Source organism: Humulus lupulus, chromosome 7, assembly GCF_963169125.1.
Source record: "Humulus lupulus chromosome 7, drHumLupu1.1, whole genome shotgun sequence".
Taxonomy (NCBI): Eukaryota; Viridiplantae; Streptophyta; class Magnoliopsida; order Rosales; family Cannabaceae; genus Humulus; species Humulus lupulus.
Window position 1 is genome coordinate 40,718,884 of NC_084799.1, and position 18,042 is coordinate 40,736,925.

The 18,042-nt window shown below is 32.5% G+C and overlaps 3 protein-coding genes across 4 annotated transcripts; 2 read left to right on the forward strand and 1 right to left on the reverse strand.

Moving 5' to 3' along the window:
• Positions 1–2,909: 2,909 nt before the first annotated feature.
• On the forward strand, positions 2,910–5,502 carry LOC133791217 (transcription factor DIVARICATA-like). The gene is made up of 2 exons (XM_062229144.1): positions 2,910–4,169; positions 4,295–5,502. Exons 1-2 carry the CDS (start codon positions 3,751–3,753, stop codon positions 4,797–4,799), a joined length of 924 nt encoding a protein of 307 aa, XP_062085128.1. The 5' UTR covers positions 2,910–3,750; the 3' UTR covers positions 4,800–5,502.
• Positions 5,503–9,779: 4,277 nt separating this feature from the next.
• Positions 9,780–14,544, reverse strand: LOC133791218 (uncharacterized). Of its 2 annotated transcripts, XM_062229145.1 has the most exons (9): positions 14,280–14,544; positions 13,980–14,184; positions 13,186–13,276; positions 12,661–12,806; positions 12,085–12,328; positions 11,759–11,863; positions 11,474–11,656; positions 10,943–11,144; positions 9,780–10,535 (listed from the first exon to the last, which is right to left on the reverse strand). In XM_062229145.1, the coding sequence occupies exons 1-9, from the start codon at positions 14,437–14,439 to the stop codon at positions 10,060–10,062; spliced, it is 1,812 nt and encodes a 603-aa protein (XP_062085129.1). In that variant the 5' UTR covers positions 14,440–14,544; the 3' UTR covers positions 9,780–10,059. The 2 variants fall into 2 exon arrangements, with proteins under 2 accessions (XP_062085129.1, XP_062085130.1); XM_062229146.1 differs by lacking the exon at positions 14,280–14,544 and having other exon boundaries at positions 13,186–13,268; positions 13,980–14,111.
• A 2,059-nt stretch (positions 14,545–16,603) lies between these two features.
• On the forward strand, positions 16,604–17,677 carry LOC133791620 (uncharacterized). The gene is made up of 2 exons (XM_062229539.1): positions 16,604–17,188; positions 17,414–17,677. Exons 1-2 carry the CDS (start codon positions 16,604–16,606, stop codon positions 17,675–17,677), a joined length of 849 nt encoding a protein of 282 aa, XP_062085523.1.
• Positions 17,678–18,042: the final 365 nt, after the last annotated feature.

The following is an 18,042-nucleotide window of genomic DNA, read 5'->3' on the forward strand; positions in this document are numbered from 1 at the left end:
ATACATTACAACTTACAATGCATCTTCTTCTACTATATAAGTTCTTATAAAAATAAATATTTTCTTAGAGAAAAAAAAAAAAAATTAATTCATATAAAATAATAATAATAAAGGCTACTTTGATCAAAGGAACAATACACATCCACATTATTAACTAGTCTCTTTTGTCGCTCTAGAACAAAAACAAGCTCGAACACAGCTCGAGTAACTGCAATTCTTAACTCTTAAATCCCACAATTCATTTGAGCAAAGAATTTCAGTATTCAGTGGGAACGAAGTCAAATGCAGTCCACAACAAATCCCATATAAAAAAAAATCAGACACTCAATGTTACCTTTAGCTAAAAACAGTAACTTAATTAATTAGTTAAAACAGTAACGATATTTAAATCATCTTGCTTTTTTTTAATAACAATAATCTCAGTACTTTCTTTTGTTCACTTCACTTCTAGTCTCGATAACAAGAAAAATGAACAATATTTTTCGTCAATAATGGCTTAACAATAATATTTTTATTTTAAATTATTTATACCGTATACAATTATTATATGATTAGAAAAAGTGCATTGTAATGTATAATTCAAAGAAAAAAAATTCACTCTAATCTGATTGGTTCAATTAGGTAGGTTGACTACTCGTTTTTTTTTTAGAATTTTTTTAGTTTTTCTTTAAATTTAAAAATAATAATAAATCTAACTATATAGAGATTTCTTTTCAAGATAAGATGAATAGATAATTTATATTTATACTTAATAATGTAAATGTTAATATTCTAATTTTCGTCTATTTAAAAATATATGTCAAGTTTAGTGAAGTTGGGCGAGTTTAAACCGTTGTCCAATCCGAACATACAACTCAAGTTGTTCAAATTATTTTTTTAGTGTTTGATTGCGCAAGTTGTACGAATTGGAAAAAAAATTGTTCACCCCTATTGGTCAATCAAGAGCTACACAAATACATTAGTGATAGAGTATGATTCCATCCTTGCTATAGGCCATGACTATTGACAAACTACTTAATGAGAGCACAAAGAAAATGTGCGTGGAATTTTTACTTATCACAACTCAGTGCTAATCAATCCTAAAGTATTAGGGGTCTAATACAAGATATAATAATTATATATAATGATTTTTTTTTTAAATTGAGATATTTTTGTATAAAAAAGATACTTATTTTTCTTTTAAATTTTGATTTTTTTTCACTGAAAATCTAAGACACAGACTTGATTCGACTAATCACAAGTATCAAAGTTATGTGAGAACACATTAGATAAAGAAACTAAAAAAAATCTTTGTCAACAGTAAAAATATATTAAATAATATAACAACATAATATTATAATCTTTATTTTCATTTATATCATTCGTAATGGTCAAATAATTATACTTATAGTATTGATATCAACATAGCATGAAAGTTCAGACTAATTTTATTTTTTTTAGAACAAATTAAAGACTAGTATTGATATATAATTGTACCAACTATAAATAACCTTATAGAAAGAGAGTCAAACAAGAATAGATGGGAGAAACAAACTGAACTTCTATAACCTCTCTATTTCTTTTTCTTTTCAGATAACTACTATAATCTCTTTCTTCTTCTTCTTTTTTTTTTAATGAACTACTATAATCTTTGTTATTTCTTCATTTGATTATTGTTTTCATCACTTTTACTTTGAATATTCACTTAATTCTATGAGTACTCTTCTTTTAATTAGCACGATTTTTTGAGTGCTCACAAAATAACATTTTATTAACAAAATCCTTCTCCAACATATGGTATTATTAAATTTTAAATATTACTAATTAATTTTAAAAATATAATATTTTATGGAATCTAATGCATTCCAATATAACTAATAATATTATCAAACCATGCAAGCTAAAACTAGGCAAATGTATGTAAGTTGGTCACTATTTTCTATCCCCCCCAAAAAAATTAAAAAGAATAAATTTGATTTGGGTTTTATCACGCGCGATTAGAAGAGGGTCGAATAGTGTCACACATTCCTACTCAATTCCACTTAAAAAAAACCGATGTGAGAGGCGGTAGTTGGCGGAGCTTAAAAGGTTTACAAAGGCAAAGAGAGAGCTACAATTATGTGTTCGCTGATGGCTTACACTCGGCCCCATGATTTGAACTTCTACCAACTTACGTGGATCCAGCTAATTGGAAAGTCAGTACAGTGGGCTCTACTCCAGGCTGCATACTGTGCGGGCATTTGCCTCCAATAAAAACTCGACACGTGTAGGCATCAGATCCTTTTATGATGGACCCAGCTCCTTGAGATTGTAACCCTTTACAATTATGTGGGGAGCGCGCCCAATGAGAAGAAGCCTCACTGTGAAATGGGGCCCACACAGTCAAGTTGCAAGCGGAATTTCACCGTTGATCAGGACCGTTGCTTTTGGCGGCTACCTCTTTATCTCTGATCTCTGTGATGACGATAATACCCCCACAGATCAAAATCCAGTCAAACTGTAAAAATAACTATAGCCACATCAGACGGCTTGAATTAACTTTTTTTTGAGTGATTTTGTGACCAATTATATCAGTAGAACAGGTGAGTTTCCATCATTCATCATCTCATAAGCTGCCCCCAACCCCTATTCCTCCCCAACATATTTTTGGAATTTTCTTCCGTTTTTTTTTTATTTTGAATATTATTTTCCATTGACAAATATTTATTAAAAATTAAAAAAAAATAATTGAAACAGCACAGAAATAAGTGTGTCAATTTTAATTATAATAAGAGGGAACCTTTTTTCGTAAGTTGCAGTATCCATAGCACCGTATCCACCAATCATCGCCCGCCACCTTCAGCTCTGCTTTTCATTTCTCTCTCTATCCATCTATCTTTCTTCGTTATCAACTCTCTCTCTCAAACTAGATTTTTTTTAGTATTTAGATTCATTCCTTGAAGAGTACTAGTTTGCTTTTTCGAGTAGTGTTTTCTCTTCATTCGTAGCTCGCAATACACTCTTTTTCTTTTACGTTTCTTCTTGTATTTTCTCTTTGCTGCTCTGCCTCAAAGGTAAAGCAAGAAAGCACAGATCTTTCCCAGCTTTTTTATTTTTTTTTTGTTTGTTTGGTTTTTTTTCAATCCCTTGGATTTCAGAGCCTTTTTTACTATATATTGTGTACTCGGTTTTTTATTCAATTTGCGGTCTTTTCTTTATCTTCCATTAGTTTCTGCCACTTTCCTAATTTGGACATTGGAAGCTTTTACCATTAGAGGAGAGGTTTCCGAATATATAAGGTAGAAATCGTTTCTGGGTTTTTGTTATATTCCCTCTGTTTTTGACTTTATTCTCCTGCTATAAATGATAATAGATCTATACTGTGGTTCTACTCTTTGGGTTCCATCTTGGGGCTATTAGCTTTAAAATATTTAATTCTATTTTTATTTTTTGAATTTTATTTGGGCACATTTCTTTTTGAATTTTGGAAAGTTGGGTCTTTTATAGATTCCTCAGGCTATGCGTATACATTAAAAAAAAGAAAGTGTATTCCGATTCCCTTCAAAAAATGCTTTCTTGATTTAACACTGATATTATTGTAGTGAAATCTCTAACTCCTCCATTCCCACCTAAGGTTCTTCTCTCCTTTCTATCTTTCTTTCTATTGCTCACAATCCTTGATTCTGAAATTCCCATGTTGCTGTGAAGAGTTGAAAGGTGTGAAAATTCAATATCTTAATGTTTTGAAGTGGGAAACCAATCCAAAACAAGGGAAGAAAAAACACAATAATAATGGAAATTCTCTCTTCCCCTGCTTCTTATATTTCGAACTCGAATTGGCTTCTTCAAGATGGCAAAGGCACCAAATGGACTGCGGCGGAGAACAAAGCGTTCGAAAATGCTCTTGCCGTGTTCGATAAGGAGACGCCCGAGAGGTGGCACAATGTGGCGGCCATGATCCCCGGTAAGTCGGTGGAAGACGTGATCAAGAAGTATAAAGAGTTAGAGTTTGATGTTAGCAATATTGAAGCAGGGCTTATCCCAATTCCTGGTTATACAAGCTCAACATTCACTTTGGACTGGGTTAATAATGGTCGTGGCTATGATGGGTTTAAACAATCCTATGGTTTTGGTGGGAAGAGATCTTCATCAACTAGGCCTGCTGATCAGGAAAGGAAGAAAGGGGTTCCATGGACTGAAGAGGAGCACAAGTAAGTTCCTTCGTCTTGAATTTAACACCAAGTTCTATGCTTTAGTTGCATAATTTTTAAGCAATTGAGGTGAAAAGAAACCTGTTTGCGAATATTATGATACTATTTTATTTATTGATTAATAGGTTGTTTCTAATGGGACTTAAGAAGTATGGGAAAGGTGATTGGAGGAATATCTCCCGGAATTTCGTTGTTACTCGGACGCCAACCCAAGTGGCGAGTCATGCTCAGAAGTACTTCATTAGGCAGCTATCAGGAGGGAAAGATAAACGAAGAGCTAGCATCCATGACATAACAACAGTCAATCTCAATGACATCAGAACTCCCTCGCCGGACGAGAAGCGGCGACCGCCCTCTCCCGATCACTCTAACATGGTCCCCCAGCAGCCGAATTCAGCTGCCATGTCCAGGACTCCTTTTCAGTGGAATCAACCCAGTAATGGTGGAGTAAACATGGGGTTCCATATGACAAATGGAAATATTTTTATGTCCAATCCTTATGGGGTTAACACGTATGGACTTAAAGTGCAGGGACATAATCTTCACAGAGGTGCTGTTCATGACTCTTACTTTGGACCTCAAAGTATGGCTTTTCAGATGCAATCCACACAACACTACCCACATGGATGATATAGCAGTTGAACAAAGATAAAACTATTGTTAGTGGCTTTAGTTTGCCATATTTTCTTTCAGTTTACTAGTATAGGTCTGATTTTGCTTTTTCTTTTCTTGGTTTCATGTGAATATGTCGTCCAAAACTTTAGTCGAGTAGTTTTTGAAAATTTTGAGGGGACCGGATTGAGTGTTTCCTTAGAACTTCAAATTCTGATATATGAAACTGAGTGAAAGCTTCTCAGACAGTTGAGCTTTCAATTTGACTCTTCTCTCTCTATATATATATGTATATATATATATATGCAAGTACTGTTATGTTGTTTAAGAAGTGGTGAGATTATGCTGAAGGAATTTTAAGATGCACCAACTGCCAATGTGGTGGATACCATGGTTTTGGGGTGTAGATAATGATATTGAAGCAAAAGAGATTACACTGCATTATTGACTGATCTTTTAGCTTGATACCTTAAGAATGGGTTCTGTATAGGTTATAGAGTTGAAAGAAGAAGATAAAGCATCGGCTAGCAGACGCATGGACTTACAAGTTTACATGGAGAATGTATAAAGCATCTTCAACCATTGTTGAAAAGCTTAGCATATTTAGGCATCAATTATATATTAAATAAAATGTTTATACTCCAATGTCTGGAGTTCTTGGCATGTAAAGCCACTTGTTGTGCCTAAAACTTTATTTTGAAAGAGGGATCTTTGAGCTTTATTTTCACCTTGTGATCAATTTACTTTGTCAATTTAGTCAAAGCAACTAATTTTTTTTTATCCTCTTAACACACAGAAGGTTCAACCTGCAAAATATATTAGAATAGAGCAAAAGTTGGGATTTGGGATATTAAAATGAAATTATGAGCATCTTCCAATCCCAATTTCTGTTTTGTGTTTATTTTCTTCTATTTGGATGAAAGTTTTATCAACAAAGATTGTGCACTTTAATTTTCTTTATTGGATCAAAGTTAACAACATTCACAGTCCATTCGAGCAAAAAGGCCATATCATTGGATGCTGGTTTAGCTAGCCCTCTGTCCAAGTCACAAGGCACCAGAGTCAAAATTTGATGGTTTTTCGGCTGCCTGCCTTTTTCTTTCAACTTCCAATTCCTTCACTTTATTTTGAATTGGTATATCTTTTTTAGGCTATATTTTCTCGAACCAACTTCCACAGAACCAAAATGGTCTAGTTGACTGTGCTTGACATTCAATCCTTATTGAATGCTGACTCTGCATGCACTAGTTGAAGCATCATATGCCTAATTCACTGTACTCTTCTAGCTTTTTTTTGTTTCTTTTCTTTCATTCTTATAAATAAAAATAAATTGTTAACTTCCTTTCAAGTAAGAGCTTTCCCAAACAGATATCATAAGAAAGAAAGATGATTTCATCAAGCATGACAATCATAATGTTTATTTAAAAGAATGTATCCCACAAAGCAAGATACATATCAGATTACCCTTTTAAATTATAATTAATTTGTGGCGAAGCTTTTACAATCTAATCACTAGTTAAAAGAACAAATATGTGAGTGATTTTCTAAGCTAGATTTTGGGTTTTTGCAATGATAGCTATAGACGCCAAAGTGTAATAAATTGTAACTTGGTAGAGCACGAGGGGTTCTTATTATAAGAAGTCCATAAAGATAATGGTTTTTTTAATTCTCAAGTGTACGGCACCTACCAACTTAAATTAAATTTTATATGAGGTTTTGCTCTTCTCCAAGTTTAACCTATAACATGTGACCCGAATCGTGGAGACAAAATATCAAACTTTTCATTAGGCAGAAAGATTTTCTTTTAACTTATTCTTAATCAATTGATTTAAGAGATTATAATTTCCTAGTTTTGGATGGATTTGAGATTCTCTTTTGGTGGACAATTCATTGACCTCTTACCTTTTCCTCTCTCTCTCTCTCTTCTTTTTTCTTTCCTTGGCTTCAAGAATCTTCCTCTAAATTAAGTGCTACTTTGATTATGGTATCTCAGCAAATAAGACAAGTTAACAATTATTGCTTACCGCTTAACCCCATAAAGTTGATAAGAATTGTGAACAAACATCCTTTGTATAATTATTATGTTTGGCTATGCATTCTCTCTCTACTAAACTAGGATCTTCATATGAAAGTAAGAAGTAATGATTTTGATTAATAATATTGGTCATCCTTAATATTAATTGAATAATAATTTAATAAAACTTATCTTTTTTAATAATAATAATATTAGGAGGAATATATTTTATTAGTAGGAGATTGTTATAACTTAATAGAATTATATCTATAAAATATTATAAATATATATATATTTAAATTTTAATTAAATAATAATTGATATAACACGTTAAATTAAATATAAAATATCAATAAATGAAAATAATATAAAGATAAAACTACAATATACATATCTATATAATATTAAAAAATATATAAAATTATTTTATAATTGTAAATTGATAATTAATTTTATGCATATATATACATATTATTTAATATTAAGTCCATTATTAATCTGTGAGGACATTTTTTCTAAAAAAAAGACCAACAAAAATTATAATTTATTACAATATAAAATTTATTGGTGTTAAATTTGTTTGATGGGAATATGAGAGTTATTATGGAATAACACTTTAAGGAAATTTTACTATACCACTTTTATACAACCCCCTCTCCCTCTCTCTCTCTCTCACTCAGTGAACTTATCTATCCTCTTTCTTTTTATTATTTATCTTTTGCTATGTAATGCATAGTGATTTCTTTTCTTGATTCTCTTGGCTCCAATAGGTGAGAAGAAGCTTTAACAAAATTTAAATTTCAGTCGAAATAAGAAGCTATACAAAATGACAAAGCGAAAAAAAACAAAATTGAAGCGGTGGGTTGGGTTGCTCTGTTCATCTTTTCAATCCAAAAGTTTTGCCCTTATCTTTGTGGTTTTTGCTATATGTTGTGACGGCAAATTTCCCTATGCTTTTGTCATGAAAAGGCTAATAATAATAAAAAAGAGTATGTCACTTGGAAATGGTATTTTCATTGCCCAGTGAAGTAAGCAAAGAATTCAACGAAGACCCTTTGCTTCTACAAGTTGCAAGGGAAAGCACCTATTGCCTGCTTTATTCTTGGTTTGGTAAACACCCTAACTAGGTTTCAACCACATAAATAAAATCACAATTTATAACTTTCGGCCACATATTAATTGACTTTTCCTCTAATAATTTATTTTTGAACTATATTCTGATTCTTCTTCCTCTCAAGATGCTTATATATAATGAGTAGTAATATTTAAAGGTCTAATCTTTCTTACATAAAAAATGAAAGCAAGAAAAAAAAAGGTGTGTAATCTCTACCTCTTACTCTTAGCCACACCGAAAAAGAATTTTGAAAGGAACTTCACTAAGGTAATTAAGGGCTATTTATAGAAGTGGGTTGGATTCTCTACGCTGCTTTAGTGGCCCAGGGAGAGATCTGGGAATAATCTGTTGTGGGGTTTAATGTTAGTTAGATAGGAAGAATTTTCAAGGTCGGAAAGTAAAGATGCACCATATTCTAACCTCTCTAATCGCTAATTACAATTACTTTAATGCTTAAATATTGTGCTGAGAGACCCTTAATATTATTCGAATTTTTAGACCCTACAACCTTCCTAGTAAAAAAGAGAACCTCGAAGAATTTTTTTTATTTTCGTTTTTGACTGATAGATTTTGACCATTCATTGATTTGGACTATCCACCACAATAAACAGCCAGAATAGTTATAGCATTTTTTTTCAACTCCGAATACATCACTAGCATCAAGTCCAAGTCCAAGTTACGTGATATTTAAGACTCTCAACCAAGTCCTTGGCTTCCCATTCACATGAGAACAAATAAGATATACTTACCTATTGATGTCATAATATAAGAAAACAAAGTAAAATATAATAGAGAGCACTATCTCACATAGTTGACATAATCTCATTTAGCTAAGCTTATTTTAAACTCTTTTTAGCTTCAAAGATTAAAAAAATACTTGAAAGTGTTTAGGTAAAAAATAAAGTGTTTTTTTTTTAAATTAAATGATCTTTTTGGAGAAGGTAGGATTCTAATATTTTTTAAAAGACCATTTTGAGAATTTGCTTTTTAAATTATAATAATTTTGCCATTCATAATTTACTCATTAAGATCTTTTTTAATTAATATCACGACACTTAAAAAAAATTCATTATAAAAATAAGTTACAGCTTCTAATTATCTCATGTTTTTAGCTATAAGCAAAAATAGAAGTTTTGCCAAAGGGCCTATAGTAGCCAGATTTTATTGGGGGTATGGTGCAAAATGATCCTTAATGGTGTGAGAGAGTAAGTAAATGTCCATGTTTTTAATTTTGTAGTAAAATAGCCTAATCATATCTTTAATATCACATATTACCAAATATGACAAATTACTATTTTAATCTAAATATTTTAATATTATGGTATATGTATATTATATTTGTTTAATTAGTTTTTATTTTAAAGTTATTTTGATTTTTTCGTTTTTTATGAGTTGTTGAATGATATACCATTCCACAAAATATATATACTAAGTTGAAAAATAATATATCATCAAAACTTGCAAAATTATTACTAAAAAATATATATACTATGCTAACAAAATTATATACTACCATTAAAATGTATATACTATGATACAAAATTATATACTACTACTATGTATATAATAAAATAGAAACTAAATATCACAAAAAAAAAAATTATATACCATACCACAAAAAATATATACACTAATTGGAAAATAATATATCAACAACCTATAAAAAACTTAAAAAATCAATATAACTTTAAAATAAAAACTAATTAAACAAAACTAATATACATATACCACTATATTAAAGTCATACAGACCTAAATAAATAAATAAATTATAAAAAGGGCAATTTAAGTAATCAATAATGTAGAAGGGTCATTTCTCTACAATTTTAAAAATGAGGACATTAGCTTCTTTATGCCTTTATTTTGGGCCATTTTGTATAATTTCTCATTTTATTGCTCTGATCCAGTAAGCCATACGTCCCATATAGACTGCCATACGGAAAACAATAAATAAGTAATTACTAGGAAATAAGGGATAGGGAGGGAGATGGGGGAGGTAAGAAGAAAGGGGTAATTTTACATATCAATACAACAAAGCATGGTTTAATTTGATACTAGTAAGATAGTTCAGGCATCTGTTTCCAGTACCACAAATTCAAGAAACCAATAGGCATTTTTGTCCTTGGTTCTGAGCTAGTGCAGATATGTATGCTAAGCATAAGTCAGCCCATAGCCAAAAGGATATAGATGGTCATGTGAATTATCTTTGGTGAGCACTGGTAGGTGTTCAACCGTTTTGAACCATGTCACTGGTAGTTTGCCCATGAAGTCAAAATCACCAAAGATGACATCTGCAATGCCGCCTCCTTCACTGCCGGGCAACCAAGCAGCAACAATAGCATCTGTCTTCTCCAAGAGCTCTGGCTCTAACACTAAAGGCCTTCCAGATATGATAATTGCCAAAGTGGGAATTTTTTCAGCAACTGAGCATACGGCTTCAGTTCCGTTGAAGGGAATTTTAAGCTCTGAATTGTCACCAGTACATTCTGCATATGGTTCTTCCCCAACAACAACTATAGCAAAAGAGATATCTTGCCGTGATAATGTTTCTGTTGACGGCTTTGGCTCGTAGATTACTTCTGTATTGTCTCCCACTGCTTCTTTAATAGCTTCCAAGATGGTCGTACCTGAAATGTACATAACCCAGTTCAATGAATAAAATGAATTCTGGTCAAACACAAAAATGTAAAACGCAGATTAGTCTGAAAAGTATTCTCTCTAAAGACAGTTAATTATATGAATAAACATTACTGTAATTGTGTTTCACTGCAGACAAATAAACGAAAATTTTCATTGCTTCAAATAACATGCAACGACCAGAAGTTTTATTCAAATATCAATGTCTATATATAATACTAAAGTGAATGTTACTAGCACGGATTAGCTATATCCAAGCTTTTAATATATTACCATATGCTAAGGCGACCAAACATGCTGAAGAGGCAATATGAATGAAACTAAAATACAATTGGTAAATACAATGTAAGTGAAGCATAATTTTGATTTTTCATGATATAAAATAGAAAAAGCATACCAATTGTTATCCTGCCACTGCATCCGTCCCAAGTAATAGTCCACCCTCCACATTGATATCCAAGATCATCAGCATGACTTCCTGTTACAAAAATTCTTTTAGCTTTACTGTCTAATGGAAGTAAGGGTTTCCCTGGATTCTTCCCATTCTTCAGCAGAACCAAGGATTTGCGAACTGCTTCTCTTGCTAGATCTCTGTGTGCCTGCAAAATAACTACAAACAATCAATATGACATACTCTAGCTAGAGTTACAAACCAATTGGAATCAGATGCAAATGAGGGGTGGTAATCTAAGTGAAGATAAAATCAAATAGGCCGTTTAGTGTTTCGAACAAGTAATAATAAGAAACAAGTATGTATCAATTTTATTAAGATATTTCTTACTCTTATCAAATGCTTATCAGCATAAACACTAAATTGTTACACCATCTTACAATGTAAATTTACAAAAGGAAATTAAATAGCTCATATGAAAACAAATCAGAAACAATTTTTGTGGGATGCATGGTATGGCAAGATGCATAGATTTACCTTGCAACCCACAGTATCTAACAAAGATCTATCACTGAAGGGGTGTTCAAATAGACCAGCAACAAACTTCACTCTTAGTATTCGTTCAACGGCATCATCAATTCTGGCCATTGGTATAATCCCAGATACCACCAGGAATTTCAAAATCTCTACAAATTTTTTGTAATCAAAAGGCACCATCACCTGCATACTCAATCGATGAGACTCACAAAACCTAAAATAAAAAACATTTAAAAAAATTACATAAAGGGGTTAAGGCTTTTAAAACTTGGAATTTATCTCTACCATGTCAATTCCTGCATTAATGGCAAGGGAAACACAACCTAGATAGTCTGAGCCACGAGGATGGATAAGTCTGTCAAGTCCTTCCCAGTCAGAAATCACAAAACCCTGCAGCAATTTGTAAGAGATTTATACATCAGAGTATTCTAGTGTTACAATGTATATGATAGATAGCCAATCAAATCATAATATTTCTAATATCAGCCTTCCATGGATCCACCTATTAAGAAAAGGACAGAAACTAGGAGACTCTGGTGGAGAGAAGAGAAAACATAGTAGAAGGTCATCTTAATCATTATTATCATTACTTTTTGAGCAGGGATGTTTACCTTGAAACCTAGCTTATCCTTCAAAATATCAGTCAGGAGATAACGATCACCATGCAATTTACTTCCGTTCCAGCTGGAATAGGATGCCATAACAGTGGAAACTCCCTGAGAAATACAGTCCAAATAAGGTTCCATGTGAATCCTCTCTAACTCGTCATATGGTACCAAAGTGTTCCCCTCATTTACACCTTTGTCAGTACCCCCATCTCCAACAAAATGTTTGGCACACGCAATAACATTGTTTCTGAAGCCAAGTATGTAATGTTAGGAGATATATCCAGTATATCGTAGGTGTATGAATAGGGACTTGGAATCCAAACGAAAAATGAAAAGGAGACCACAGAAGCTGATATTTGAATTCAAACATGAATAATGGAATTATTAAGGGAATAAAAAAAGGAAATGAAAGCCTTGATGAAATAGTTCTGAGAATCAACATGACAAAAAAGGGAGACGAATGAAGAAGTACCTTTCCAAAAAGTACAGTCAACTCGAATGATTGAAACTAGGATGACTAAAGGAATACGAATAACTTAATACTATAAATTAAAACAAGGAGCCATTGTGTTATGCCACCTTCCAGCCACAAAGGGGTAGCCTTTCGGGTGTCCTTGGGGTGGCTGTCCTTGCAAACCTGTGATAATTGATGTCATCTTCCGAACAATTGCGGTGTCTTCACTGTAACTCTCATAGCATCTTCCCCATCGAGGGTCTCTGCATACCTGTCATAATAATATCCACAAGAGAAAAGTGACCCATCAAAAATAACCAGGAGAATAGTCATCTGATCCTCAATTCTCATCAGTCATCATTCTTTTACTATGAACTATATCAATTTGACACTAGAAGATTAAAAAAATCAAAATCAATATAAGAAACGTACAAGTTTGCCATAAACAGCAGCAGATAAGTAAAACCACATTGTTCTTCCGTGATAATTATATGAAATAATCTTTAAAAATTGAACCAGCCATGCATCTAACGCTATACTTGTCAAAAAAAATTCCTTAAAAAAAGATTCTTTGAAGTAAATCGTGCTCCTTCTACTCTAACGAAATAAGTTGGATAACAGTGATTATTATGTCTATAATAAAAACTTACAGCCACACAAGGAGCAAAAGTATAGTGGATGCCACTTGCTCTGACTTCCAGTGCTGTTGCGGTACCAATCTTTAATGCCAAATCTGCTTCTCTATCACCCAGTTTAAACATAAGACACAGGAAATCTAATAAAGGCTCATACTCATCATTGTATATGGTTATATACATACACACATATATATGCCCGAATGTTTAATCATATAAATAAGATAAAGTTTACTTGCGTACTTATTTTTAGTATTAGCACATAAATTTGACCTCCAATGTGGTTAATATTTATATATTCTAACTCAAAATCAATTGAGTGGAGTAATGTGTCTGGTACACTTTTTATAAATAATATGCCAGCTGTTAAAGTTTAATATATTGTCAGCGTCTTTGATGTAAATGCACAAAATTTCATAAATATTTATGTACAAAATCAGTAGTATCACTGTTATCATTTCTTTTTTCATTTATAAAAGATAGGGGAGAAAGTAACTAAAATTAAAAACTCACTTTTTCAAATTTTGTTCTCATCTTCTTCAGTGGGAGAAACATGTTTTCTTTCCCTGTAATCTAATCCTCGAAATTTGTATCATGGTTTTCTCTACTCATCCAACTATTTATAGTAAAAAAGTTTAATTCGTACAATTCTATTATATCATTAGTAGTCCGAGGAATTTGCTTTATAGAATCCCTCAATCTTCTTTTTCAGGGGGCTCAACATACCAATCATGACTAATCAGCAATCAATATAGTATAGAACAAGTAATTAAGATCAAAAGGGGACCAAAATGGAGTGTTAAACCAACCTGGTAGCTCCAAGACCAACATTATGAGGGAACACAGTGGCGCCATAAACGTTGTTGTTCCCATGAATCGCATCCGACCCATATACAATCGGCACCCCAAGCTCAGATTCCAGTGCCAACTTCTGGAACCCATCAATCATATCGGCCCAGTCCGACGATAATGCCTTTTCAAAAGGCGCACTGCCACCGGCATTAAGTATACTCCCTGAAAAAATAGTTATCCAATCACTTATTATGTACATATATTTTGTCGTAATCATTATTTCACTCAATTTCAAACACGAGGAGATGGAGATTTACCAATGGCGTAGTCTCTAATGGCCTCTGGGGTTGCCACGCTACGCTCGATCTGGGTCATCTGGCCAATTTTCTGATCCAGAGTCATCCTGGATAGAATGTCTTTGACTCGAGCTTCAATGTGTGCGCTCGGATTCTTGTATAAGCAATTCACTTCCTCCATTTTGCTAAAGTTTCTGACACAGAGTGATTCACTTGTCAAATTAGAACTTCTCCGCTATAGTTTTTTTTTTTTTTGAAACTTCCGCTACCGGTCTTTAAATTAAACGTAGCAGACTTTTCTCGTGACTTTATTTATCCGGGCCTGATTGGCTCAGTATTCAAATTTAATTTTATGTTTTTAGAATTATAATATAGTAGGACCACATAATTTTTTTTGGGAAATTTTTATATATACGGAACCTAACAAAAAAAATTTGATATGTATGGTATTCCAATTTCTTACAAATTTATCATAAAATCTAGGCCCAAGCCCAAAACTCAATACCACATATACGGTAAATCCTAACCCACAAACCTAACCCATTACAACCCAGCTCATTTTTGTAACATGTTGTCTTAATCCTTGTTTCAGAGATCTTCAAAGAATCCAAAACATCCGAAAACCAGATATTTGAGCTTACAAATTCAAGAAGTCTGGGTAAAATCATAAATTTTCTTCTGCAATCTACTGCGAAATTTTCGAATTGATGGGTCTACAAAAACAACTACACGACATCTATTATGTGGTAAATTTCTTTGTTCTTCTATTTTGTTCTTGGAACATGTTGCATCTAGAATAGATAATTAGTTGGAGTTTATAACTTTCGAAACTCACTAAGACAATCTAGCAAAAATATATATTTTAACACAGATATCCACAGAATCATAGACAAAATTTCCCATAGAAACAATTGTAAAACATGAAAACCTTTTATAAAAAAAAAATTGTTACAATATTATAATGATGTTTCTTAGAATGTCTCCAATTTATTGTAAACATTTATTAATCTTTAAGTTATTTGCTCTTGCTTGTGCGGAATTTGGTAGTTTATAACCCATAAAGTGAGGAGTTTATATGTTAAATTATCATTTTACTGGTGGATGTGTTAATGAATAGCTTGTGCAGAATTTTGTAGTTTATAACCCATAAGGTATTTGTCTTTGCTAAATCTTTGATGCTCCTATTTGGTTTTGTAATGAAAATATAAAAAATCTTTACATATTAATCTAATTTTTTCTTTTTATTCATTTGCAGACATGAATTGAATAACATCTTTGGTATATTATGATGGTCATTGGAATGAAAATAATGTGTATGAGGATTTCAAAATACTTGGAGTGTTAATACCATTAGATTGCTCATTTACAACACTAATGAATATCTTGTCTACAGAGTCGTCTACCATTCTGTCAGTAGAAAATGCAACAATTGAGTACCAGATTGTAGAAACATTGCCTCCATTGAAGATCAATAGTGATAGCTCTATACAATTCTACTTGGAGTGCAAAAGAAATGACAGAACACTCACAAAATACCCTTTGATAGTTTCTGTAACAAAGAACAATCAAACAATCACCTGTGAAGCACTTCAAAAGATGAGTTCTACTGTTGCTTCAAGTGGTAATAATATAGTGAATGATATTTCAAACACATCAACATTCTCTATAGATGAACCTCAAGAACTACCAAATTTCATTCAATTGGCAGATCAAGTTACAGATTTGATTTTGAAGAAGGAACAACATGAATCAATTCCTGAACACATCGAAACAGAAACTACAGTTATAATTCATGCAATTTCTGATGGAATAAGAGAAAAACAGGTATACAAAAACAAAGAGGTTCTTACAACAACAATTGGTCTTTATGCCATAAAAAACAATTTCCAGTTCAAGGTCCACAAATCTTGCAAAAAAGAATATCAGTTGAAGTGCCTTGATTCAGAATGTACGTGGTCATTTCGTGCTACAAGATATGGAAAGACAGATATGTTCCAAGTTAGGAAGTTCAATTGTGCCTACACATGTTCCTTGGACATTATTCTTGGAGGTCACCGCCAAGTTTCAAGTAGTATGGTTGGGAATGTTGTGAAGAGCAAGTTCACAAATCCAAAAACAAATTATAGACCTAAAGATATAGCTAATGCATGTTGGACAGATATGGAGTTTCCATGAGTTACCAAAAAGCATGGCGATCTAAGGAAAAAGCAGTTAATTTTGTACATGGTTCAAGTCAAGATTCCTACCGAGACATTCCACGATATCTGCACATTTTGAAGCACAAAAATCCAGGAACAGATTTAGAAATTGATAGTCTAAACAGATTCAAATATATTTTTATGGCTATGGGACAATCAATTCTAGGTTGGAAACATTGCATTCTAGTAATTGTTGTTGATGGAACATTCCTAAAAGCTGCATTTGGCGGTACACTTCTCACAGCTTTAACACAAGATGCAAATAGAAACATCTTCCCATTGGCTTTTGCTATAACAGATTCTGAAAACAATAATTCATGGGAGTGGTTCTTCAGAAAAATAAAACAATGTTATGGAGAAAGAGAAGAGTTGTGTATAGTTTCAGATAGACATGAAAGCATAGAGAATGCTATCAAAAATGTCTATACAAATGTAACTCATGGAGTGTGCTCCTACCATCTTTTCTGCAACATAAAGACTAAGTTTAGAACAGATGCAGAAGCAACCAATATCGCATTTCATGCTGCTGCAAAAGCTTATAACATGGAAGATTTTGAAAAATACATGAAGGACTTGGACAGTTTACATAAAGGAATCCGCAATTTTCTGCCCAATGAGGTTAAATATGAAAAGTGGGCAAGAATCTACTCCAAAAGTCGTAGATATGCAGCTATGACTTCAAACATAGCTGAATCCATTAATGTGGCACTAAAAGAAATGAGAGAGCTTCCAGTAACAACATTACTTGAGTGCCTTAGAAACCTAATTAAAAAATGGAGCTACAACAACAAAAAAGAAGCAAAAGCAACATTTACAGACTTGCCGAAGTAACAAGAGGAATACTTAAGAAAGAACTTTGTCAAGTCATTAAGAATGACTGTAAGTACAACTATTTTTATTTATAAATACTACTATATTAATATACTTCCTTGTTCATTATTTATTATTTAATTGTAGGTAGAACCAGCTAGTACACTCATTTATAGTGTACAGAGTGGTTTAACAACAAACATTGTAAACATTGCAAAGAAATCATGCACTTGTAACAAGTTTGATTTGGATGAATTACCTTGTGAACATGCCATGGCAGTCATTAGAAAGATGAACCTTCAGTATAAAAAATATTGCTCATATTATTTCACAAAACAAGCCATGTTGAACACCTATAATGCATCAATACATCCATTGGGAGATCAAAAACACATGGAGAGTTCCACCTAATGTTGAGGAAATAGAAGTACTACCTCCAAAGGGAAACAGAAAAAGTGGAAGGGCAAGGAAAAAATGTTTGTTTCAGCAAGAGAATGGTCTTATCAGCTTAAATGTGGAAGGTGTGGAGAGCTTGGGCACAACCGAAAAACTTGCACAAACTAGCCTCTATTGAGAACAAAAAAACAAAAAAATACTTAAAGCTTATAGATTGAAAATACTTATTATTTGAATTTTAAAATTTGTATGTTTCAGTACAGTGATTGGAACATTACTTATCACTATTACTTGTGATAAAGCTTTATGGAATTTTATTGAATATATGGAATATTATAAAAACTTAGTAAAAAATTTGCATCAATATATCAAAATTAATG

Coding starts and splice junctions, on each gene's coding strand:
- LOC133791217 (XM_062229144.1), top strand. CDS start 3,751: ATGGAAATTCTCTCTTCCCCTGCTTCTTATATTTCGAACTCGAATTGG. Junction 4,170..4,294: donor TGGACTGAAGAGGAGCACAA/GTAAGTTCCTTC, acceptor ATTGATTAATAG/GTTGTTTCTAATGGGACTTA.
- LOC133791620 (XM_062229539.1), top strand. CDS start 16,604: ATGGGACAATCAATTCTAGGTTGGAAACATTGCATTCTAGTAATTGTT. Junction 17,189..17,413: donor AAGAAATGAGAGAGCTTCCA/GTAACAACATTA, acceptor ATTTAATTGTAG/GTAGAACCAGCTAGTACACT.
- LOC133791218 (XM_062229145.1), bottom strand. CDS start 14,439: ATGGAGGAAGTGAATTGCTTATACAAGAATCCGAGCGCACACATTGAA. Junction 13,277..13,979: donor GTTGGTCTTGGAGCTACCAG/GTTGGTTTAACA, acceptor ACTGGGTGATAG/AGAAGCAGATTTGGCATTAA. Junction 11,145..11,473: donor TAGATACTGTGGGTTGCAAG/GTAAATCTATGC, acceptor GTTATTTTGCAG/GCACACAGAGATCTAGCAAG.